At 76.2% G+C, this 20,936-nt stretch overlaps 5 protein-coding genes across 9 annotated transcripts; 1 reads left to right on the top strand and 4 right to left on the bottom strand.

The window, feature by feature from the left end:
- Nucleotides 1-437: 437 nt before the first annotated feature.
- APOF (apolipoprotein F) lies at nucleotides 438-1,609 on the bottom strand (the record flags this gene model as incomplete). Its single annotated transcript, XM_068410682.1, has 2 exons — nucleotides 438-1,444; nucleotides 1,525-1,609. Coding segments are annotated over 2 exons (1,092 nt in total), but the record flags the coding sequence as incomplete, so codon positions are not given.
- Nucleotides 1,610-1,681: 72 nt separating this feature from the next.
- On the bottom strand, nucleotides 1,682-8,518 carry TIMELESS (timeless circadian regulator). Of its 4 annotated transcripts, XM_068409908.1 has the most exons (30): nucleotides 8,462-8,518; nucleotides 7,973-8,085; nucleotides 7,725-7,878; nucleotides 7,526-7,640; nucleotides 7,385-7,447; nucleotides 7,179-7,280; nucleotides 6,911-7,066; nucleotides 6,702-6,835; nucleotides 6,492-6,579; nucleotides 6,227-6,403; nucleotides 5,933-6,150; nucleotides 5,723-5,826; nucleotides 5,478-5,647; nucleotides 5,275-5,400; nucleotides 5,044-5,195; nucleotides 4,867-4,964; nucleotides 4,680-4,800; nucleotides 4,394-4,595; nucleotides 4,157-4,308; nucleotides 4,000-4,085; nucleotides 3,790-3,913; nucleotides 3,625-3,707; nucleotides 3,412-3,554; nucleotides 3,142-3,310; nucleotides 2,996-3,064; nucleotides 2,778-2,896; nucleotides 2,563-2,707; nucleotides 2,436-2,475; nucleotides 2,211-2,302; nucleotides 1,682-2,057 (listed from the first exon to the last, which is right to left on the bottom strand). In XM_068409908.1, exons 2-30 carry the CDS (start codon nucleotides 8,067-8,069, stop codon nucleotides 1,936-1,938), a joined length of 3,621 nt encoding a protein of 1,206 aa, XP_068266009.1. In that variant the 5' UTR covers nucleotides 8,070-8,085; nucleotides 8,462-8,518; the 3' UTR covers nucleotides 1,682-1,935. The 4 variants fall into 4 exon arrangements, with proteins under 4 accessions (XP_068266009.1, XP_068266006.1, XP_068266008.1 ...); XM_068409905.1 differs by having other exon boundaries at nucleotides 4,680-4,964; XM_068409907.1 differs by having other exon boundaries at nucleotides 2,436-2,472; nucleotides 4,680-4,964.
- A 709-nt stretch (nucleotides 8,519-9,227) lies between these two features.
- On the bottom strand, nucleotides 9,228-11,208 carry LOC137668425 (lens fiber major intrinsic protein). Its single transcript, XM_068409911.1, has 4 exons — nucleotides 10,849-11,208; nucleotides 10,310-10,474; nucleotides 10,120-10,200; nucleotides 9,228-9,410 (listed from the first exon to the last, which is right to left on the bottom strand). The coding sequence occupies exons 1-4, from the start codon at nucleotides 11,206-11,208 to the stop codon at nucleotides 9,228-9,230; spliced, it is 789 nt and encodes a 262-aa protein (XP_068266012.1).
- Nucleotides 11,209-12,231: 1,023 nt separating this feature from the next.
- On the bottom strand, nucleotides 12,232-14,115 carry LOC137668426 (lens fiber major intrinsic protein-like). Its single transcript, XM_068409913.1, has 5 exons — nucleotides 14,101-14,115; nucleotides 13,103-13,423; nucleotides 12,876-13,028; nucleotides 12,727-12,807; nucleotides 12,232-12,441 (listed from the first exon to the last, which is right to left on the bottom strand). The coding sequence occupies exons 1-5, from the start codon at nucleotides 14,113-14,115 to the stop codon at nucleotides 12,232-12,234; spliced, it is 780 nt and encodes a 259-aa protein (XP_068266014.1).
- A 1,732-nt stretch (nucleotides 14,116-15,847) lies between these two features.
- RBMS2 (RNA binding motif single stranded interacting protein 2) lies at nucleotides 15,848-20,612 on the top strand. 2 transcript variants are annotated; one of them, XM_068409910.1, is made up of 13 exons: nucleotides 15,848-15,932; nucleotides 16,647-16,786; nucleotides 16,936-16,994; nucleotides 17,075-17,166; nucleotides 17,326-17,420; nucleotides 17,727-17,806; nucleotides 17,889-17,998; nucleotides 18,117-18,163; nucleotides 18,281-18,374; nucleotides 18,499-18,546; nucleotides 18,697-18,804; nucleotides 18,890-18,961; nucleotides 19,040-20,612. In XM_068409910.1, the coding sequence occupies exons 1-13, from the start codon at nucleotides 15,867-15,869 to the stop codon at nucleotides 19,115-19,117; spliced, it is 1,089 nt and encodes a 362-aa protein (XP_068266011.1). In that variant the 5' UTR covers nucleotides 15,848-15,866; the 3' UTR covers nucleotides 19,118-20,612. The 2 variants fall into 2 exon arrangements, with proteins under 2 accessions (XP_068266011.1, XP_068266010.1); XM_068409909.1 differs by having other exon boundaries at nucleotides 17,263-17,420.
- Nucleotides 20,613-20,936: the final 324 nt, after the last annotated feature.

The following is a 20,936-nucleotide window of genomic DNA, read 5'->3' as shown; positions in this document are numbered from 1 at the left end:
GGACGGGGACAGGGGGAGAGGGCCATGGGGACAGGGACAGCCCGTGGGGGTCAGGAAGAGGCTGTGGGGATAGAGAGAGGCTGCTGGGACAGAGGAACAGAGCCATGGGGACAAAGGGACAGAGCCGTGGGAATAGGGACAGGCTGTGGGGACAGGGCTGGGGCCATAGGGACAGGCTATGGGGACAGGCTGTGGGGCAGGGACAGGGCTGGGCTATGGGGACAGGGCTGCAGGAGCTGGAGCCGGACAGGGCACGTGGGGCAGGACAGGGACACAGGGATGGGCTGGCTGCCACCACGTGGCTCAGGCAAGGCGTCCCTGCGGGGCCAAGGTCCCCATGCCCCGGGGCAGGGCGGCCCCGCATCGATCCGGCACCGGCCCCCCCAGACAGGGACAAGGACGGGGACACGGAGCCAGCCGCCGCGCGGGGCCTTTATTCAGATGATGAGGACGGGGCCGCTGTGGGCGGTGGGGGCGGGCGGGGGGTCGCCGTCCGAGGTGAAGTAGCCGATGAGCGCCCGCACGCCGGCCTTGAGCCCCGGCTGCAGCCCCAGCTGCAGCCCCAGCGCCACGGGGCCGCCGGCGCCGGCGGTGAGGGCGGCCAGGCCGGCGTAGCCCAGGTCCTCGGCCACCTCCAGGGCCCGCGCGGAGGCCAGCGCCTCGCAGCCCTGCACGGCGAAGTAGAGGCTGGTGCCCAGGTTGTAGAAGGTGCTGACGCCCGGCACCCACGCCAGCACCCCGTGGGCCTCCCGCTCCCCCGGCGGGGCGCAGGGGTCCTCGTCCTCCCGCCGGCGCCGGGACCGGTGCCGGGGGACGCGGTAGCATGCAGGCGGCCGGGCACAGGCCCCCCGGGGCACCCGGGTCCCCTTGGCCGAGGGCCCCACGGCCGGCACCCCGGGTGGGGTGGGCTGGGTGCCGGCGGCGGGGCCCTGGGGCTGTGCGGGTGCCACGCGGGGCCGTACCGGGGCAGAGCCCCCCGGCCGCGCCAGGCGGAGGAGGAGGGTCAGGGCCGGGGGTGCCGGGGCGCCCCGCAGCCGCGCCAGTCCCCGCAGCACCGCGGCGGCCCGGGGGGGTCCCAGCTCCCGGTACAGCCGCAGCACCTCGGCCTCGGCCTGGGCGGCGCAGGCGGCCCCGCTCAGTGCCAGGGCCATGGCGGCGCGGGCCAGGGCACGGGGCGGCGGCGGGAGCTGGCCGAAGCCGGGCAGCGCCTCGGGGCGCAGGGCCTGGCACGGGACCCCGCGCCCCGGCAGCGCCCGCGGCGGGACGAGCTCCGCCAGCTCTGTCAGGAGCGCCCGCGCCGCGGCCCGGTCACCAGCACCGGGGAGGACGGCAGCCCGGTCACCGGCACCGGGGGGGATGGTGGCTGGGGCGCTGCCCCCCAGGCCGAGGAGGAGGAGGAGGAGGAAGAGCAGAGCCTGGGGCATGGCGGCAGCTCCAGGCCGGCCTGTGAAGGCAGGAGAAGGGGCAGAGCCCCGTCAGCCCCCGCGGCCGCAGCCCCCCCTGGCCCCCCGCGCCCCGGCTCACCCGCTCGCTGCCGTCCCCTGCCCCGTCCGGCCGCTGCGGCCGCCGCCCCCGCGGCCCCTTTATGGCCGCCCTTATCGGGTGTTGCGACACGCGGGGCCTGGCCCCGGCGCAGGGAGGGGACGGCCGGCACCCCCTGGTCCCCAGACCCACACACCAGGCCAGGCCCAGAGCTGCGTTTATTTATTTGGTCTCTTTCCAGATTTAAAAGGGGTTGGGGAAAAAAAACAGAGGGAGTTTGGGGTAAAACTGGGGGAGTTTGGGGTAAAACTGGGCAATGGAGACAGGAGGACAGGCAGGGGAAGGGGACGGGGCACAGAGCCGCCGCCTGCTCCCGCAGCCCCCCAAACCAGCTTAAAACCAGTTTTAAACCTGCGGAAAACCCAGAACGTGGCCCAGGGCAGGGAGAGCCCCTCAGTCCTCCTCCTCCTCTTCCTCCTCCTGCACCCTGCGGACGCGCTTCCGCCGCGCCGGGGGCTGGGGGTCCTCGTCCTCATCCTCGGGGGAGCGGGGGGCGGCGGGGGCCGGCTCTGCGCCTGCGGGTGGAGGGAGCGGGGAGGGGGCTGAGCCCCCCGGCCAAGGGGTGCGGGGAGGGGGTAGCCCCTGCCCCCCCACCATCTCCCCAGCACCGGGGGCCGGGGACAGGCCCAGGGGGAGGCGGCAGGAGAGCGCGGAGGGGCTGAACGCACCTGAGCCCCCCTCATCCTCATCCTCGCTGTCGAGCTCCCGGCGCCTCTTGGTGCCTGGCTGCAGGGGGCCGGGGCTGGGGCCAGGCTCCTCACTGCAGCAGCGGGGACAGGGGTTGGCACTGCTCAGCCCCGCACTGGGGGAACCCAGGGGGGCCGGATCCCCCCCCAGGCAGGGGCAGGACCCCCCCCAGTGCCAGGGGCCAGGGCAGGGAACCCTGTTCTCACCTCTCCAAGTCCGATGCCAGCCCCGCCGGCGGCTGCTCTGCTGACGGGCACAAGAAGGGGGCTCAGGGCCAGCCCTAAGGCTGGGGGACCCCTGCCCAGGCCCTGCACCCCCTGCCTGGCCCCTCACCTGGATCGGGGTCCTGGGGGCACCAGGGTGGCTCCAGCAGCCCCCGGGGTGTCCCCGGTGGGTCAGGGCCGTGGCGGGCGATGGAGGCGGCTGCACGGTGGAGCTGCTGCGGCGTGAGAGCGGCCGGGATGCGCCAGAAGGATTCCTGGGGAGAGGGAAGAGGCTGCAGGGTTGTGCCAGGAGCGAGGGGACGGGGACAGGGACAGGGAGCCCACCTGCTCGCTGGCGGGGGGCCGCAGCCCCAGCTGCCGCAGCAGGGCCTGGAAGCGCCGGTCCTCCATGGCGTCCTCGTTCTCCTCCGAGAGCGGCACCAGCGGCACCGGGTGGGACACGCCTGTGCCACGGGCACCGGGGAGCACAGGGTGTCAGCCCAGCCCCAAGCCCCCACCCACTCGCCATCCTCCTCAGGGTCCCCGTCCCCCCGCCCGCTCACCGTCCTCCTCCCGGTCCCCCGCCGTCCTCCTCAGGCAGTTCTCCAGCCACCGCAGGGGCCCGGCCAGGCCTGGGGACAGGGGAGGCTGAGACCGGGTACGGCCCCGGAGCCGAGCCCGCCCGGGGGGTTCAGAGCCCCTCGCCCACCTTCCTGATGCAGACGATGCACCAGGCCCTGCCCAGCCCCTTCCTCGGGCGCCCAATGCTCCTCCATGGGGCCTTCGTCCACTTCATCATCATCATCCTCCTCCTCCTCGCTGTCCCCGTCCTCTGCCGAGCTGTCCTGGGCCGGCACCGCCGGGGCACCCGCCGCACCCTGCGGCGACCAGCGGGGTTTGGGTGCCCAGGATGGGGCAGCGCCCGCTGGGCACAGCCCGGGCCCCCCCCAGCCCCCTGGGCCCCCCCAGCCCCCCGTACCGGCCCGGGGCCATGGCCCTTCCTCCGCCGTTTCTTGTACAGCTCCTTGCGCTCCGACACCAGCCCCAGCCCCAGCAGCTTCTCCACCACACGAGCCCGCGACCGCCGCGCCGTCAGGTGCTTCATGATGTTCCCCAGGACGTCTGCGGGGAGGGGGGTCAGGGTGGGGGGCGATAGGGGGCTGCCCCCCCAGCCCACCCCAGCCCCGCTCACCCTCTGAGCCCTGGAACTCCTCGAAGAGCCGCGTCAGCTCCTCCTCCTGCTCCTGCGTCCACAGCACGATGCGGGTGCCCTTCCTGGGGGGGGCACGGCCATCAGGCCCCACCCTGGGGTGAGGCGGCCGCCCCGAGGGTCCCCCCACGGGGGTCCCCGACCCACCTCTCCCGGGGGAAGTCCCTGGCGCTGCGGGCCAGCCCCAGCCGCACCAGCTGCTTCACCACCTGCCTCCGCGTCCGCCCCGGCGCCGGCAGACGGGCCAGGATGGCGGCCACGACGTCCTCGCCTGCGGGAGCGGGAGGCTGCAGGGAGGGAGCCCCCGCCGCCCCCCGGGGGTCCCGCAGCCCCCCCGCCCCGGGGACCCCCCCCTACCTTCCACCTCCTTATACTTCCAGTAGAGCTCCCGCAGCTCCTGCTCCTCCTGGGGGGTCCAGGGGGGGACGCGGCTCCTGCTGGCCCTGGGCAGAGGCGGGGGGAGAGGTGAGGGGAGGCGAGGGGCGGCGGCAGCCCCCTCCCCAGCCCCACTCACCCCTCTCCCTCCTGCAGGGAGCCGTAGCCCTCGGTCATCTCGCGCACGGCCGCCGGGCTCTTCCAGAAGAGCAGCTCCACGAAGGCTTTCTTGTTGGTGGCCGCCAGCGCAAAGAACTTGCCCAGGACGAACTTAGCCAAGGCCACCAGCTCCTGTGGGCGGAGGGAGGGAGAGCGGGGCTGGGGGACGCCGGGGCCGGACCCCTCCCCGGGGGGGGGACGCAGGGCCCCGGCTGACCTGGTGCGCGCCGGCGGCGGGGTCGCTGAGCAGGCGGTGGAAGAGGGCGAAGAGGGAGAGCTGGAAGAGCAGGGCCTCCATGCGCAGGTCGCGGGCCAGGCGGTGCAGCAGGCGGGCGGCGCAGTGGTTGGTGCGGGGGCTGTTGCGGGCGTAGCCCCGCAGCAGCAGCACCAGCGCCCGCACCACCGGCGCGCAGGCGAACCTGCCCCAGCAGCCGCGGTGAGCGGGGCCGCCCCGGCACGCGGGGCCACCGCGGCACCCCCCGAGACCCCCCGTCCCCTCTCACCGTTTCAGGTAGTCGAGGAAGTTGAACTCCTTCTCTGACACCTGCACGGTCTCTTCCTCCTCTTCCTCATCCTCCTCCTCCTCCTCTTCCTCCGGCTCCTCGGCCTCGGGGGGCGCGTGCTCTGCGGCGGGGCGGTGGTGAGGGCCCGGAGCACCCGGCCCCCGGCCCGCCGCTCCCGGTGACTCACGGGGCAGGGGAGCGAAGAGGATCTCCCGCAGCAGCCGGGTCTCCTCGGGCGGCCCCACGTCGGGGGGTCCGAACACGTCCCCTTCGGGCCAGACGTCCCTGGGGAGGGGGGAGATGGGCTGACACCGCGTCCCCACGGCCCTGCCCGGGCGCGGGGTGGGCGCGGCGGTGCCGGTACCTGGCGGAGCGGAGCAGCCGCAGGGCCTGGGGGGCCCGGGCGTCCCGCAGGCACCCCTGGATCCGCAGCAGAGCCCCCGCGCGCTGCTCCTCCACCGGCGTCTCCGAGGCGGCGTCAAAGGGCACCACGTCCTCGGGGAGGGGCACCTCGCCCTGGGGGGGGACACACCGTCACCCCGCACCCCCACCAAGACCCCCCGTGCCCCCCGCAGGGCCGAATCCTTCCCCCTACCTGCAGGCAGGCCTGGAGCTGCGGGGCCAACCCTGCCCACAGCTCCTCCAGCTCCACGGCGCTGGGCGGCTGCGGGGCGGGGGCTGCGGGCGCCCGCGGCTTCTTCCTCCTCCGCACGCGCTTGCTCTGGGGGGCGAGGAGGGGGTCAGGAGGGGCTGCCCGACCCCCCCAGGGACCCCTCGGCGGGGCAGCCGCGGTCCCACCTGCACCACAAGGCCGGCGCGGCCGCAGCAGAAGCGCTCCAGCATGCGCAGGAAGAGGTGCGCCGTCTCCACCAGGTCCCGCAAGAAGCTGCGCGGCTGCTTGGTCTCGTCGAACTTGCGGAAGAGGGCGAGGAAGAGCTCGCGGTACTCCATCAGGTAGAAGATGTTGCCTGGGGAGGAGGGGGTCAGCCTGGGGGAGGGGGGCTGGGGTCGGACCCCCCCACCCCAGGGACAGACGGACTCACTCTTGATGACCTGGCTGCTGTCCCGCACCGCCTGCTCGGGCGACCGGTCCATCTCCTGCACCGTCCGCAGCAGCTCCTGGTAGGCCTTCAGGGCCAGGTGCATCCTGGGGATGGCAGCGTCAGGGCAGGACCCCGCGCCCGGGGGGTCCCAGGGGGGTCCCAGGTGCCCAGGGGAGGTCCCAGGTGCCCGGGGGAGGTCCCGGCCCCCACCTGCGGGCCCAGGTCACCGCCTCCTTCTTGTCCATGAGCGCCATCTCGTAGTAGGTGGTGAGGTTCTGCTCGATGAAGTGGAAGGCGCGGACGCCGACCGTCTCCGACACCAGCTCGGGGCGGAAGCCGCGGCGGCGGTTGAAGGCCATGAAGAAGGCGGTGGCCCACAGGTAGTAGGTCTCGTCGTGCTGCTGAGCCTTCTCCCGCACCAGCTGGTCCTGGGGGCGGCGGGGGGGGGGCTCAGCGGGGGTCCCGCAGCCCGGGGAGGAGGTCGCAGCCCCCCCGGACCCTCACCTTGACCAGCAGCATCAGGCGGTTGTAGCAGCCCTCCAGGAAGTCCTGGCAGAACTGGCGCAGGAAGAGCCGGACGTTGCGGGCCGAGCGGCGCGGGGGCTCGGCCTCGGGGGCGGCCTGGCGCCGGCGCGGCACCCGCCGCGGCTCCTTGCCCAGGTCGTGGCTGTAGCTCTTCAGCTGCAAAGGACAAGCAGGGAGCAGCCATACTCGTGCCCCCCCGTGTCACCCCCGTGCCCCCCCGCCACAGCCCCCTCCCCGCGCTCACGTTGTGCAGCCCCTTATGGAAGACAACGTCCCGGTCCCCGATCGCCTTCAGGCCCTGCAGGACGTAGGAGCCGCCGAAGCGGGAGTGCCTGGGGCGGGGGGACACAGGCTGAGCGGGGCCGGCCCCGTCGCGGGGGTCCCAGCCCTGCCACGGGGGTCCCGGCCCTGCCACGGGGGTCCCGGCCCTGCCACGGGGGTCCCGGCCCCTCACCTGGACGGGCGCTGTAGCGCTCGAGCCCTCTTCTCCACCAGCTCCCGCTGCCGCAGGGTCTCCAGCTCCCGCGTGTCCTCCCCGTGCTCGGCCGCCGCCTGCCCCTGCCCCAGCGCCGCCAGCTCCTCCGGGCTCTGCGGGCAGCACCGTCAGCGCTGCGGGGGGCTCCGGGGGGGTCCCCGGCCCCAGCGCCGCCCGCCCCGGCTCACCTGGTCGCGGAACATGAGGGAGATGATCTCCAGGACGTGCAGGGCCCACTGCTGCTCCGCCTGGGCGCTGGCCAGGAACTTGAGCAGGTCGTCCATCCCGCTGATGTGCAGCGCCCACAGCACCCGGTCGTGCACGCTGGCATCGCCGTCCACGCCCTGGGGGGGATGGCCGGGGCGGGGGGCTCAGCAGGCAGAGTGTCGGGGTCCCCGAGGAGCCACCGTGGCCCCAGACTCGCCGGGTACCCGGGGAAGGGCCCCGTCCCGGTACCTGCTCCTCCGCGGGGTCCGGGGGGACGTGCAGCACGTTGCGCACCAGCAGCAAGATCCTCTCGATCAGCAGCGTGTCCTCCTCCTGCCGCTGCTCCCAGTCCTGGGGCGATGGGGCCATGAGGGGTCCCCGTGGCACCCACCGGCCCCACTCGGCAGGGACAGACCCCACCGTCCCCGGGAGCTGCGCGGGGATGAGGGACTCACCAGCTGCAGGAGCCCGTAGAGCTTCTCGCTGAGCACCCCAAAAACCTTCTCGCTAGCAAAAGCCTGCGGAAAGCCCGGCGTGAGCACGGGGGGGCCCGGGCAGAGCCCCCCGCCCGGGGGCCCCTCCCCAGGCAGACTCACCTCTTTGTAGGCCTGGAGGTAGGACAGGACCTGGAGAAAGTGGTGCCGGGCGGCGGCGTCGGGCGGCACCTTCCCGAAGCAGAGCAGAGCCGGCTGCGTCAGGTTCACCATCAGCCTGCGAGGGCGGGGGCGCGTGGGGCGGCCGCTCGGCAGGACCCCCCCCCACAGGGCCCCCCGGCCCCCAGCCCTGTGCCGGTACCTGACCACGGCGTCGAAGAGCGCCTTGTCCTGGGGGTGCTGCACCAGCAGGGGCAGGAGGTCGTTCTGCAGGATCTGGGCAGCCCCCAGCTGCTGCCGCACGTCCCGGGTCTCGTCCTCATGGCGCAGGTACCGGATCAGGTCCTTGACGCTCTCTGGCGGGGGGGATGGAGCCGTGACCCCCCCTGCCCCCGGCCCCCGCAGCCCCCCGCCGCCCCCGCAGCCCCCCGCCGCCCCCGCCCCACCTACCGAGGCAGTCGGGCTCCCGGTGGTACACGTCCCCTTCCAGGTAGCCCAGGGCGCTGCAGGTCGCCAGCAGCTCGCAGTTCATCATGTACCAGTCCATGCAGCGCCGGGGCCTTCTGCCGGGCGGCCGTCAGCGCACCGCCGGGCCCCCCGCCGCCGCTACCGGGGCACCGGCCCGCCCCCGTCCCCCCCGATACCAGAGCGCCAGCCGGCCCCGGGGCTCCCGATATTGGGGCGCCAGCGGGGATTCCCCTTCCCGGAGCACCCGCCGGTCCCGGTCCCGGTCCCCCCGCCACCCTGCGCTCCCCGGGCACCGGCCCGCCCCGGCCCCCCCGATACCGGGGCATCCTCCGGCCCCCTCCCGATACCGGCGCCCCCCCCCCCGGGCCCGGCCCAGCCCCCCCCGATACCGGCGCCCCCCCCCGGGCCCGGCCCAGCCCCCCCCGATACTGGCGCCCCCCTCGGTCCCGGCCCCGGCCCCCCCCCGCTCACCGCCGGCCCCGCCGCCGCCCTCCCGGCCCAGCGCCCCGCGACCCGGCGCGCGGGCGGCGTTACACAAGCGCCCCAGTTCCGGCGGCGAGAGGCCCCGCCCCGCCAGAGGCCTTCAAGCGGCAACTCCCTCCCGAGAGGACGCGGTGGGTCCTTGCCCGCCTCCCCGTCACCCACCAGGGGCACGCACCGGCGGCGCGGTGCCCCGCAGCCTCCCCCACGCCCGCAGCCACAGACCCCGCTCCCCGCTCCATGCTGCTGCGGGGACTCCCCTCACCGAACGCCCCGCAGGGAAGGGGCGGGCGCATGCGCGGCGTTGCCCTTTTAAGTCCGGCGCTGGCTGGGGCGTGGCCCCGCCCAGGGGGAGGGGCCTCCCTGCAAGCGCGGGAGCGGGCGGCGGCTCCCGTCAGCCCCCGCGCGGTTGCCGGGGCGACGCGGGCCCGGCCCCGCCTCGGGGCCCCGGTTCCCCCCGTTCCTCCCGGTTCCTCCCGGTCCCTCCCGCTCCCCCCCGCTCCCCCGGCGCCGGGCACGGCCGCGAGCGGTTACCAAAATAAAAGAGCAGGTTTAATTCACCGAACACAGACCTCCCGCCGCGGCGGGGCGGGGCGGGGCGGCCCCGGGCCGGTCCGGGCGGCTCCGGGCAGGCCGGGTGCCGTGTCCCGGCAGCGGGGCCGCCCCCGCCGCCGCCGCCCGCCGCGCCGCACACACACGCACCACACGCACGGCGGCGGCCCCGTCACAGCAAAGCAGCGGGCGGGCCGGGCCGCGCCTACAGCCCCTGCGTCTTCAGCTCCAGCGGCTCGGCGGGTGCCTCGGGCGGCGCCTCGGCGGCGGGCGGCTCCCCCTTGAGCGCGGCCAGGCGCTCGGCCAGGCTGCGCGGCCGCGGGCACAGCGCGAACTCGTACAGCACCGCGCCCAGCGCCGCGCCCAGCAGCGGGCCCGCCCAGTACACCTGCGGGGGGGCGGCGTGGGCACCGGCACCACGGGCGGCCCCGGGGCTCCGTGTGCCCCCACACCCCCGGGAACGGCACCCCCGGGCGGCCCCGGGGCTCCGTGTGCCCCCACACCCCCGGGAACGGCACCCCCGGGCGGCCCCGGGGCTCCGTGTCCCTCCCACACCCCCGGGAGTGGCATCCCTGTCCTGCGGGGCTCCGGGGCTCCCTGTGCCCCCACACCCGGGGAACGGCACCCCCCGGGGCTCCGTGTCCCCCCCGCACCCCCGGGGAACTGCACCCCCACCACGGCCCATGGGGCTCCGTGTCCCCCCACACCCCGGGAACGGCACCTCCGGGTGGCCCCGGGGCTCCGTGTCCCCCCACACCCCCGGGAATGGCATCCCCATCCCGTGGGGCTCCGTAGCTCCGTGTCCCCCCACACCCCCGGGGCACAGCACCCCCCACCCCTGCGGGGGCCCGGCCGCGGGGCACCCACCTCCCATGCGGAGGGGGCAGCGTGAGTGAGGGGCAGCCACATCCCCCCGACATGCTGGGGGGCAGCGGGGCTGGGGGGGGGCTCCTCGTGCCCCGTCTGGGGTGCTGCTGTCACCGGGGTGGCTCCGGCAGCCGCCCCCCCTTGGCGGGGACACGGCGGCTGGGGTGGGACCGGGGGAAGCGGGGAGGGCCCGGGGCGGGGCGGGGGGTCCCCCCACCCCACGCACTTACCCAGTGGTTGGTGAAGTTGCGGGTGATGACGGCGGGGGCGAAGGAGCGCGCGGGGTTCATGCCGGCGCCCGTGTAGTGGATCTGCGGGGAGGACGGGGCGGTGGGGTGCCGGTGGGCCACCCCCGCGGCCCCGGACACCCCCCTCCCAGCCCCGGGGTGACACCGGGAGGGTCCCCGCAGCCGCCCTTACCCCGAAGAGGTGGCCGAGGGCGAGGGAGAAGCCGACGGGCAGCGCGGCCGAGGCCGGGCGCCCGTCGTGGCGGGTGTCGAAGCTGGCCAAGGCGCAGAGGACGAACTGGGCGGTCAGGAGCAGCTCCACCACCGTGGCCTGGCCCAGGCCCACGCTGGGGTGCAGCTGTGCGGGGAGGGGGGGCTCAGCACCCCACGGAGCTGCTCCCCCATGCCCCCGGCACCCCAAAGCCCACTGCCCCGGCTGTCATCCCCCCACGCTCCCCAGCACCTCCCGGCCCCAGTCCCCTGTTGACCCCCTCGTCGTCCCCAGCCCCGCCGTACCCCAAACCCCTGCTCAACCCTGCACACCCCAAAGCACCTCCTGGACCCCCTGATCCCCCACCAGTCCCCTCATCCCCTTCCCCTCTATGCCCCAAACCCCCCAAGCATCTCTGAGCCCCGCGATCCCCCGTTGCAGCCAACCCCAAACCGCCTCCTGCAGCCCCACGGTACCCCAACCCCTCAAGCCCCCCCCAAACCCCCCCAGCCCCTGCTCACCGCGTTGAGGCCGAGGGTGCCGCGGATGGGGGCCGGTGTCAGCCCGTAGAGCACGCCGGCCCCGGCCAGGGCGCCCAGCAGCTGGGCCAGCATGTAGCCCAGGGCGCGGGCCACGGAGAGCTGCGAGGCCAGCAGGAAGGCCAGGCTGATGGCCGGGTTGACGTGGCCTCCGCTGACATGGCCCAGCACCTGCATGAGGGTGGTCTGGGCCAGCCCGAAGGCCAGGGCGGCCCCCAGGACGCTGGGGGGGCCCGGGGCCCAGCGCAGGGAGGCCCCCAGACCCAGCAGGGCATAGAGGAGGCTGCCCAGGAACTCGGCCAGGACGGCCCTCCAGTAGGAGGACGAGCGCAGCTCCCGCATGGCCTGGCCCCGCTGCCCTCCGCGGCCCCGCTCCCCTCCCCGGGGGCCGCCGCACCCACCTTTATAAGGCCCCCCCGGGCCGGCCCCGGGGGTGGGATCCCACCGTCGCCACCCGTTAACCGCTTCGCTGCCCGGGGCGGGGGACGGGTGACGCGTGGCGAGGGACCCCCCCCCCGGCTCCCCCGGGCACCCCCCGGATAGCGGGGAGGCCCCCAGAGCTGCCCCCCCCCATCCCTGGGGCCGTCTTGCCTGGGGGGGGGCTCTGACCCATAGGTGCCCTCTGTGGGGTTTGGGGGACCCCCGTGGTCAGGGGCCGGGGGCAGCGCCGGGGACCCCCCCTCATGCTTTGGGGACACATCGGGGTAACCCTGCGGGAGCCAGCCCCCCCCCCAGCCCCACACGGGAGGGCCCTGGGTGCCCCCCCCCGGGCCAGCCCCACCGGGGGCCGCGGGGGCTCCCCCCGCCCGGGCCTGTTGTCTGCGGGAGCGTTATTCAGCGCGGCTTAGCGGGCGCTGATCCCCCGGCCGGGGGGATTAGGGCCGGGCCCGGCCATTGGCGCCCGCCGAAATCTGCCGGGGCTGCAGAGGCCGCGACAAAGCACTTTGCTGCGCTCAGCTCCGCGGCACGGGACCCGCCGACGGGGGGTCCCGGCCCCCGCCCTGGCCGCCGGGAGGGGGCACCGGCCTGGGGGAGCCGGGGAGGGGCTCGGCCCTGAGGCAGGACCCCGGTGTCGGGGTGCCCCCACGGCCCAGGGGCGCAGGACGGGGGGCTTGCGGCCACCGAGACCCCCCGTGCCCCCACAGCAACACTCTGCACCCACCTGTGACCCAAAGGCACCTTTAATCCCTCTGGGGGGGGAGAGGGCGGTCGGGGGGGACGGGGGGGCTGGAGCCATCCTTGCACAGCCCCCCCGGCCCCCCCATCCTGCCCGGGGGCACCGTGGAGGGTGCTGGGCTGGGGGGCTGGCGGGGACCCGGCGTCGGGGGCTCCTGTGGGCTGGGTGGGAGTGGGGGGCCGGGGGGCTCAGGCTGTGCCCTGGCCCCGCTCGGCCGGGGGGGCTGCGGGGGCACGAGTGGAGGGCGAGGAGGGGGACGGGCTGGGGGTCTCCACCGGCGCCACGTCCCGGCAGGCGAGGCAGGCGCCCAGCTTCTCCCGGGAGGCGCCGGGGGCCAGGACGAACTCGTAGGAGACCCCGGCCAGCACCGCACCCAGCACCGGCCCCAGCCAGTACACCTGGGGGGGGCACGTGGGGTCAGGGGTGCCCTGGGACGGGGGGGGGGGGCTGTCCCAGGGATGGGGACTTGAGGGGACCCGTCCTGCGACGGAGGGACCCAAACTGGGGACGCAGCCGAGGGTGACCTGTCCCAGGGGTCCCCGGGGGTCCCCTCCAAACGAAGGGCAGAGCCAGGGACCCCTGTCCTGGGTGGGGACAGGGCCGGGGGCGTCCCACGCTGCGGCTGGGGGCACCCACCCCCACGCCGGGGTCCCTGGGGGGGCCCGGGGGTGCCGCCGACTCACCCAGTGGTGGTCCCAGACGCCGGTGACGATGGCCGGCCCCAGCGAGCGCGCCGGGTTCATGCTGCCCCCCGAGAACGGCCCCTGCGCGTGAGGGGGGTCAGGGCTGGCCGGGGGGTCCCGGCAGCGCCGGGGCGGGCGGGGGTCCTTACCGCGGCCAGGGCGCCGGCGGCCACGGCGCTGCCCAGGGCCACGGCGCCCTGCGGGGCCGCCCGCTCGTCCGCGGCGAAGGCGGCCAGCGCCAGCTGGAAGGTGGCGAAGGTCTCCCAGGCCAGCGCCGTCCCCGGCGTCCCCAGCGCGGTCACCTGCGGCGACAGCCCGGCTCAGCGCCCGCCGCGGGGACAACGACGGGGACAACGGGGGACAAGGGGACGCTCACCCTGGTGACGAGGCCGGCGTCGTCCGGCAGCGCCAAGCGGGCGGCGGCGGCGGCCACCACGGCCCCGGCGCACTGGGCCAGGAGCGCGGCAGCCGCGCGCGGGGCACCCAGCCTGCGGGTGCAGAGCAGGGCCAGGGTGAGCGCCGGGTTGGCCTGGGGCGCCCCGAGGGCGCAGGCCAGCGCCGTGGCCACCAGCCCCCCGGCCAGCGCCGGCGCCAGGGGCCCGGGGGCCGCCGAGGCGCCCAGCACCACCCCCACGAAGACCAGCGTCGCCGCCGCCTCCGCCAGCGCCCGCCGCCAGAAGCTCCCGCGCCGCAGCTCCTGCGGGCACAGGGGACCCGGTGCCACGGGGACGGGGCACCAGGGGACAGAGAGCCGCGGTGACGGGGTGCCACGGTGACGGGACCCCTCAGCAACCGGGTACCGCGGTGATGGGGGTGTCCTGGCAATGGGGCACCTCGGCAACAGGGTCACCATGGCAACAGGAGCACCAAGGCAATGGGGGCGCCATGGCAACGGAGATGGGTACCATGGCTAAAGGGATGGGTGCCATGGCTACTGGGATGGGTGCCATGGCTACTGGGATGGGTGCCACGGCTAAAGGGATGGGTGCCACGGCTACTGGGATGGGTGCCAAGGCTACCGGGATGGGTGCCATGGCTAAAGGAATGGGTGCTATGGTTCCTGGGATGTGTGCCATGGCTACTGGGATAGGTGCCACAGCTACCAGGATGGGTGCCATGGCTACTGGGGGATACGGTCACAGAAGTGGGGGCAGGTGCTACAACAGGGCTGGGGGCCACAGGGGGGGCACACAGGGACCCCTGCACCAGGGCTATGGCCTGGGGTGCTGAGATGACAGACTGGGGGGGTACCCATGAGTCGGGGGCTGCTCACCCACCCCCCCCGCAGGGAGGCACCCCGGGACCCCAAGGCCACGGCTCTGGGGGCAAGGGGGGACTCAGGGGGCCGGGGCAGCACAGCTCGCAGGGCCTTACCTCCCCGATGGCCATGGCGCAGCTGCGGGGCCGCGGCGAGCGCGGAGGATGCCCAGGGCGGGGGCACCACGTGTCCCCCCGGCCCTGCCACCCCCCGGCACTGCCACCCCCCTGGTGTGGGCAGGGGTGGCCCCACAGAGCACCCCCGGGGTGCAGGAGGGGGCTGAGGATGGGGCAGGGCCCTGGGGGGATGCCGGGGTCTGGGGGGGCCGCCGGGCCCTGGGGCTGGGCTCAGAGCATCTCTGGGCGCCATGGCAACGAGCCGGGAGACTTTGGGGTGTTGCCACGACGACCAGCGCTCGGTCCCTGATGAAAGGCCGGGATGAAAGGCCGGGGGGAGCGAGGGGGGGGGCACCCCCGCAGCTGGCCCTGCTCACACCGCAGCGAGGGGAGCCGGGGCCGGTCCCCAGGGGGGCGGCGGGGGCAGGGGGTGCCCCCGTGCCCGCGTCCCTGCCAGCTCAGCAGCCCGGCCCGCACGTGGGGTGAGTCAGCGGGGCCGGTGCCGAAGGGCCTGGCTCAGCACGGGGCACGCGGGGCCCCGGCCCTGCTGACGCCCTGCAAAGAGCCAGAACAATCCGCGCCCGCGGCTGCCACAAAGGGGCCGGGACGGCGCCGCGGGGACACGCGGGCGCACGCACGGACACGGAGCGGGGACACGTGGGCCGGGGGGCGGGCGGTGGGGGGCACAGCGGGGGCTCCCCCAGCCCCTTTGCTCCCCACACCGTCCCGGACCCCCGGCTCGTGTCGGGCCGAGCCCCCAGACTGGCTGGGGGACCCCCTGTCCTGCCCCACAGACCCCTGCGGGACCCCCAGGTGTGCCACAGGCCCCCCAGGGTCCCCCATCCTGCCCCACAGACCCCCCAAAGGCCCACAGACCCCCCAGGATCCCCCATTCTGCCCCAGAGCCCCCCCAGGGGCCCACAGACCCCCCAGGGTCCCCCATCTTGCCCCACAGGCCCCCCAGGGTCCCCCCTCCTGCCCCACAGACCCCCCAAAGGCCCACAGACCCCCCAGGGTCCCCCATCCTGCCCCACAGACCCCCAGGTACCCCCCCCCGCTCCCCACCGCGGGGGAAAGGGGGGAGATATGAGCAGCCAAGATGGCGGCGCCCAGCCCGGCCTCACCGCGGGGCGGGGCCAGCCGGAGTCACGTGGCGGGGCGGGGGCGGGGCCACGGCGGCGGCGGGCGGGGCGGGGCGGGGGCACGTGACCGGCGGCTCCAAAATGGCCGCGCCCACGGTGCGGGCGGCGCGGGGCGGGGCCACGGCCCCGCCGAGGGGTAATGGCGGCGGGGGCGGGGCTTCGAGGGGCCGCGCTTAAAGGGGCCGCGCGGTACGGGCCGGGGCGCTCCGGCCGCCACCGGCCCCGCGGGGCTGAGGCCGCTGCGGGGTCCCGGGGCAGCGCGGGCGCGCAGTGACAGCCCCGAGCGGGGACTCGGTGTCCCCCGTGCAGTCCCAGGGTGCGGCCCCCCACCGCCCCCCGCTGCCCCGGGGGTCTCGGGCGCTCGGGGCCGAGCGGCCCCGCGGTTGAGGCCCGGTGCGGCGGGGCGGGCAGTGCCGGAGGTTCCGGCGGTGTCACACACCCCCCCCCCCACTCCCCCCCCCGCGCGGGGGGCAGCGCCCGGGGGTGCGGGAGGCGCAGGGATCCCCTCCCGGTGCGGGGCCCCCCCACCCCGCCGCCGCCGGCGTTAGGACCCGGCGGCGCGCGCTCCCGGCCGGCCCCGGGCGTGACGTCACGCGCGGCCCGCCCGCGCTCGCGCTCGGGAAGATGCTGCTCTCGGCGCCGCCGCGCTCCGGCCTCCCCGCCTGCGCCTACGGCAAGGGCGGCAAGAAGGTACCGGGGCCCCCCCCGGGACCCCCCGCGGCAGCGGGACCCCCCCGGCCCGGGGCACCCCCCGGCCCGCCGCCGCGCCCGGGGACAGGCCCCGAGGTGGAGGGGGCCCGGCCCGGGTACCGGGGGGCAGCACGGAGCGGTGGCGGGGGGACACACCGGGGCTCGCGGCAGCGTTGGGGGGGGACACGGGGACACCCGGGACCGGCCCCCGCCGGACACGCGCCGAGCCCCCGCCCGCCCGTGCCTCAGTTTCCCCCCGTGGGGGGGCTGCGGTGACCGGCCCCACGCACGGCACGGACCGGGACCCCCCCCCCCAGACACCGGCCCACGCGCGTGACACGGGCCCCCGCCGCGGGGTCACCCGCGTCAGCCCCGCGACACGCTTGGGCACGCGTGGGGGGACGGCGCACACGTATGTGCGGCCACACGCGTGTGCAACCGTGCTCGCTTGTGCCGGGGGGTCCCCGGGGGTGTCCGGGGGACCCCGAGCAGGCGGGCGACCCCCAGCCCCGTCCCCGGGGAGGGGGGGTCACCCCCAGCCCCCCCGGCGGGTCCCCGTGGGGGTCACGGGGCTGGAGGCGGTGCCCGGGGGGGGGGGGTGAGGGCCTGAGGAGGGGGACAGGGGCCGGGGGGGCCCCGGGGTGGGCAGGGTCCGTCCCCCGGGGGGTGGATCCGGGGGGGCCGCGCTGACCCCTGCCCCCCCCCCCCCCCCAGCAGCCCTATGTGCCGCCGCGGGGCGCCCCCAGCCCCAGCCCCGCCGGGGGGGGCCCGGAGCAGCTCAGCAAGACCAACCTCTACATCCGGGGGCTGCACCCCGGCACCACGGACCAGGACCTGGTCAAGCTCTGCCAGCCGTGAGTGGGGCCGGGACCACCCCCCTGCCGCGGGGTGGGGGTCCCGCGCCCCCCCCCGGGCCCCGCCGCGGGCTGGGGGTCCCGCTGCCCCCCCCCACCCCGGGCCCCGCCGCGGGGGCGCTGGGCCCTGACCCCCCCTCTCCCCCCAGCTACGGGAAGATCGTCTCCACCAAAGCCATCCTGGACAAGACAACCAACAAGTGCAAAGGTCTGGGGGGGGGGCGCAGGGTGGGGCGGGGGGCTCGGGGGGGCCCCTCTCACCACCGCCCCCCCCCCCCCCACCTCCAGGCTACGGCTTCGTGGACTTCGACAGCCCCGCGGCGGCGCAGAAGGCCGTGACGGCGCTCAAGGCCAGCGGGGTGCAGGCGCAGATGGCCAAGGTACGGCCCGACCCCCCTGGGACCCCCCCGGGACCCCCCTGGGACCCCCCCGGACCCCCCCCCCCCGGCCCGGCCGCCCCCTGACCCCCCCCGCAGCAGCAGGAGCAGGACCCCACCAACCTGTACATCTCGAACCTGCCGCCGGCCGTGGACGAGCAGGAGCTGGAGGCGCTGCTGAAGCCCTTCGGGCAGGTGGTCTCGACCCGCATCCTGCGGGACCCCCACGGCGCCAGCCGCGGCGTGGGCTTCGCTCGGTACGGGGGGGCCGGGGGGGCACTGGGGGGGGGGGGGGGCACGGGGACCTGGGAGGACGGGGGGTGCTTGGGGCCGCACGGAGCTGGGGGGGCTGCATGGGGCTGGGGTCAGCCACGGGGGCTGTGTGGGGCCAGGGGGGCTCCGTGGGGCCAGGGGGGCTCCGTGGGGCCAGGGGCAGCGCTGGGGGGCCCAGGGGGGGCTCTGTGGGGCCATGGGGGCCTCTGTGGGGCCAGGGGGGCTGTGTGGGGCCAGGGCAGCGGGGGGGGCCCTACACGCGGCCCCCGCCCCAGCCCCGCCGCCCGCAGGATGGAGTCCACGGAGAAGTGCGAGGCCGTCATCACCCACTTCAACGGGAAGTACATCAAGATGCCCCCAGGGGTGCCAGGTGGGCTGGGGGGGTCCCAGGGGGGGTCCCAGGGGTGTGGGGGGGGGCTGGGGGCCGGCACTGACCCCCCCCCTCCCCGCAGCCCCCCCGGACCCGCTGCTGTGCAAGTTTGCGGACGGGGGGCAGAAGAAGCGGCAGAGCCAGGGCAAGTTCGTGCCCAACGGGAGGGCCTGGGCCCGGGACGGCGACGCGGTGAGGGGGGGGGCTGGGGGGGGCGTGGGGAGGGGTCCTGGGGGGGGCGGGCAGCCCCCGTGGCTGCTGGGGGGGGGGGGGGGCCGCAGGGCAGCGCTGACCCTTTGACCCCCCCCAGGGCACGGTGACCTTGGCCTATGACCCCGCGACGGCGCTGCAGAACGGGTGGGTGCCCCGGGCCCCCCCAGGCCCGGTGGGGAGGGGGCTGCTGGCCGCCCCCCCCCCCCCAACTCTGACCCCCCCCCAACTCTGACCCCCCCCCACCCGTGACCCCCCCTGCAGATTCTACCCGGTGCCGTACGGGCTGGCCCCCGGCCGCGTGCTCGCCCCCGCCGCCCTCGCCCCCTACCTGCCCTCCCCCATCAGCTCCTACCAGGTATGGGGGGGGCTTTGGGGGGTGGGGGGTGCTGGGGGGGGGGGCAGGGGGGGTGTCATCATGGGGGGGGGGGTGTGGGGGGCTCGGGGGAGCCCCCACCCGCCCCCACCCGGTGCCTCCGCAGGTCCCCGGCCCCGCCTGGATGCACCAGTCGTACCTCGTGCAGCCCACGGTGAGTGGCGGGGGGGACACGGGGAGCCACGGCCACGGCCCCACCCCACAGCCCCACCCCACCCTGCCCCACATCCTGCAGCCCCACAGCCCCGTGTCCCCCCCCCATGTCCCCCCCCGTGTCCCCTCCCTGCGCTGACGGCCCATGCAGGGCGCGGTGCTGGCCCCCGCCGTGGACGCCGCCGTCCCCCTCCAGCCCCCCGTGGTGGCCCCCCTGGCCCAGCAGCTCGGACACCTCTCGCTGGGCAGCGCCGGCACGGTAAGACCCCCCCGACACCCCCCCCCCCTCCCAACCACCCCCCTGACCCCCCCACACCCCACTGACCCCCCCCCGCTCCCCCCAGTACGTCCCCGCCGCCGTCCCCGGAGCCTTCATCCCCCCGTACCCGCCGGTGCCGCCCGCCCTCGCGCTGGAGGTGAGTGGGGGGGGGGTCAGGAGGGTTTGGGGGGGGCTCAGGGGGGTCCCGGCTCCGCTAACCCCCCCCCCCCCGCAGGACGGCAGCGCCCCGACCCACGGCCCCATCGAGTCGCCGTCCGAGCCCGGCGCCTTCCCCTACCCCTACCCCAAGTAGCGGTGGGGGGGGCCCGGCCTGAGGGACCCCGAGGGACCCCCCGCCCCAACCTGCCGGGGGGGGGGCGGCTGTGCTGGGACCCCTGCCCCGCACTGCCCCCCCCCCCCCCCCCGCCCCGCTGCCGCCTGGGAAGGACCCGCCTGAGGGGTCCCTGCCTGTGCCGGGGGGGGGTCCCCATGCCGGGGGTCCTGCTGCCCCCACAGCCTCTCGCTGCCCCCCCCCGGCCGCCCCCCCCCCCCGCCCCCCCCCGGAGGGTTTTTTTCCTCCTGCGTTTTCTAAAAAAGAAAAAAAAAGAAAAAAAGCAAAAGCCGCTGACACCCCGGGGGGGTCGGGGGTCCCCGGCTGCCCCCCCTCGTGCTTCCAGGGCCCGCGGTGCCCCCCCCCCCGTGCCTTCTGCTGCCCGGTGCCCCCGCTTGGGGACTGGGGGGGCGATGGTGGACCCCCCCCCACCCAGGGGTGCAGTCTCTGGGCACCAGCCCCCCCGCAGGGCCGGGGGTGCTGCCCCCCCCCCCCCCCCCCGCCATTCCTGCCCCCGTGGGTGCGGGCCGGGGCTCTGCATGCTGCCCCCCCCCCACCCCCCCCCTGGCCCGGGGGGGCAGGACCAGTGCAATAACCCCCCCTCACCCCCCCCCCAGCTTCCACGGGTGCCCCGAGGGTCAACCAGGCACTTTAGCGTCCGGCCCCCCCTACTGCCCCCCCCTGCCCCCCCGCAGTGACAATCAGGGGGTCCCAAAACGGGGGGGGGGGGGCAGCTCTTGCAACCAAAGATTGAGGGAGTTGGGGGGGGGGAGCTGAGCCCCCCCCCGCCATGGGTCTGTCTGTCCGTCCCTCCCCACGGGGTGGGGGCAGCCCCCCCCCTCGCTGCCGCCGTGCCCCCCCCCCAGCTCTGCCCAGGGCCTCCCGGTTCCTCCAGCCCCCCCCCCGCGCAGCGGAGTCCCCAGCCCCCCCCCCCCCGGGGCAGCGGGACCCCCCCACATCTACCTCACCCACAGCTCGGTGCTCAGCCCGGGGGCACGGGGGGCTGCGGCCCCTCGCCCCCCCCGGGGTGACGCCACCCCCCCGGTTTCCAGCCATCATCCACCCCCCCCTGTTGCTGCTACTGCCCGGCCCCCCCCGGGCAGGGCCCCTCTGGTGGGGGGGGGCACGGGGCCCCCCCAGGGAAGGAACCAAAGAGGGAGACCCCCACGGTCACCCCCCGGGGGGCTGGGGGGGGGGGGGCGCTGGGACTCCCGTGCTGAGCCCCCACCCCGGTGCGGGGGGGGCTGAGTGTCGGGGTCCCACTGGCCCTGGGGGGGGGGGGCTGTAAGGCCCCCCCGGCCCCCCCCCGTTAATTTATACGTAGCGCATTTTGTACAGGTTTTTAAGTTGCTTTTTTTTTAAAAAAAAAATCTCGAGAGGTTTCTAGTTTTGTATTTCTGCCCCCCCCAACCCCCCCCCCCGCTTCCGCGCTCGGCCCCCCCCCGCCCCCCCTTGCCCCCCTCCAACCCCCCCAGCTCCCCCCTTCGAGGTTGTTTTTTTTGTTTTGTTTTTAAATAAAAAAAAAAAAAGAAACACAAATGTCTCTGTCGTGGCGGGGGGGGGTTGTGTGTCCCGCAGCCCCCCCCCAGCTCAGGGTCCCCCCAGGTTCCCCCCCCCAGCTCAGGGTCCCCCCAAGCCCCCCCCCAGCTCAGGGTCCCCCCAAGCCCCCCCCCAGCTCAGGGGTCCGTCCCCCCCCCCAGCTCTCACACCACCGTGTCTCTATCAAACGTGAGTCGTTTATTTCTGAACGCGACGGGGGGGGGGGGGGGGGGTCCTACAGCTCGGGGGGGGGGGGGGGGCG

Source organism: Nyctibius grandis, chromosome 11, assembly GCF_013368605.1.
Source record: "Nyctibius grandis isolate bNycGra1 chromosome 11, bNycGra1.pri, whole genome shotgun sequence".
Taxonomy (NCBI): domain Eukaryota; kingdom Metazoa; phylum Chordata; class Aves; order Nyctibiiformes; family Nyctibiidae; genus Nyctibius; species Nyctibius grandis.
Note: the sequence above shows the minus strand (reverse complement) of the source record. Positions and strands in the feature narration are given on the sequence as shown.

Bases quoted from the DNA above. Each gene is read 5' to 3' on its own strand.
- RBMS2 (XM_068409909.1), top strand. From the start codon at position 15,867: ATGCTGCTCTCGGCGCCGCCGCGCTCCGGCCTCCCCGCCTGCGCCTAC. The intron at 18,375-18,498 runs GTATGGGGGGGG...GTGCCTCCGCAG, and splicing joins CCCCCATCAGCTCCTACCAG to GTCCCCGGCCCCGCCTGGAT. The intron at 18,805-18,889 runs GTAAGACCCCCC...CGCTCCCCCCAG, and splicing joins CGCTGGGCAGCGCCGGCACG to TACGTCCCCGCCGCCGTCCC.
- TIMELESS (XM_068409905.1), bottom strand. From the start codon at position 8,069: ATGGACTGGTACATGATGAACTGCGAGCTGCTGGCGACCTGCAGCGCC. The intron at 7,879-7,972 runs GTAGGTGGGGCG...CCCCCCCGCCAG, and splicing joins CCGGGAGCCCGACTGCCTCG to AGAGCGTCAAGGACCTGATC. The intron at 7,281-7,384 runs GTGAGTCCCTCA...CCATCGCCCCAG, and splicing joins TCTACGGGCTCCTGCAGCTG to GACTGGGAGCAGCGGCAGGA.
- LOC137668425 (XM_068409911.1), bottom strand. From the start codon at position 11,208: ATGCGGGAGCTGCGCTCGTCCTCCTACTGGAGGGCCGTCCTGGCCGAG. The intron at 10,475-10,848 runs GTGAGCAGGGGC...CTCCCCGCACAG, and splicing joins GCACCCTCGGCCTCAACGCG to CTGCACCCCAGCGTGGGCCT. The intron at 10,201-10,309 runs GTAAGGGCGGCT...TCCTCCCCGCAG, and splicing joins CCCTCGGCCACCTCTTCGGG to ATCCACTACACGGGCGCCGG.
- LOC137668426 (XM_068409913.1), bottom strand. The intron at 13,029-13,102 runs GTGAGCGTCCCC...CTGTCGCCGCAG, and splicing joins ACGCCGGCCTCGTCACCAGG to GTGACCGCGCTGGGGACGCC. The intron at 12,808-12,875 runs GTAAGGACCCCC...CCTCACGCGCAG, and splicing joins CCGCCGGCGCCCTGGCCGCG to GGGCCGTTCTCGGGGGGCAG.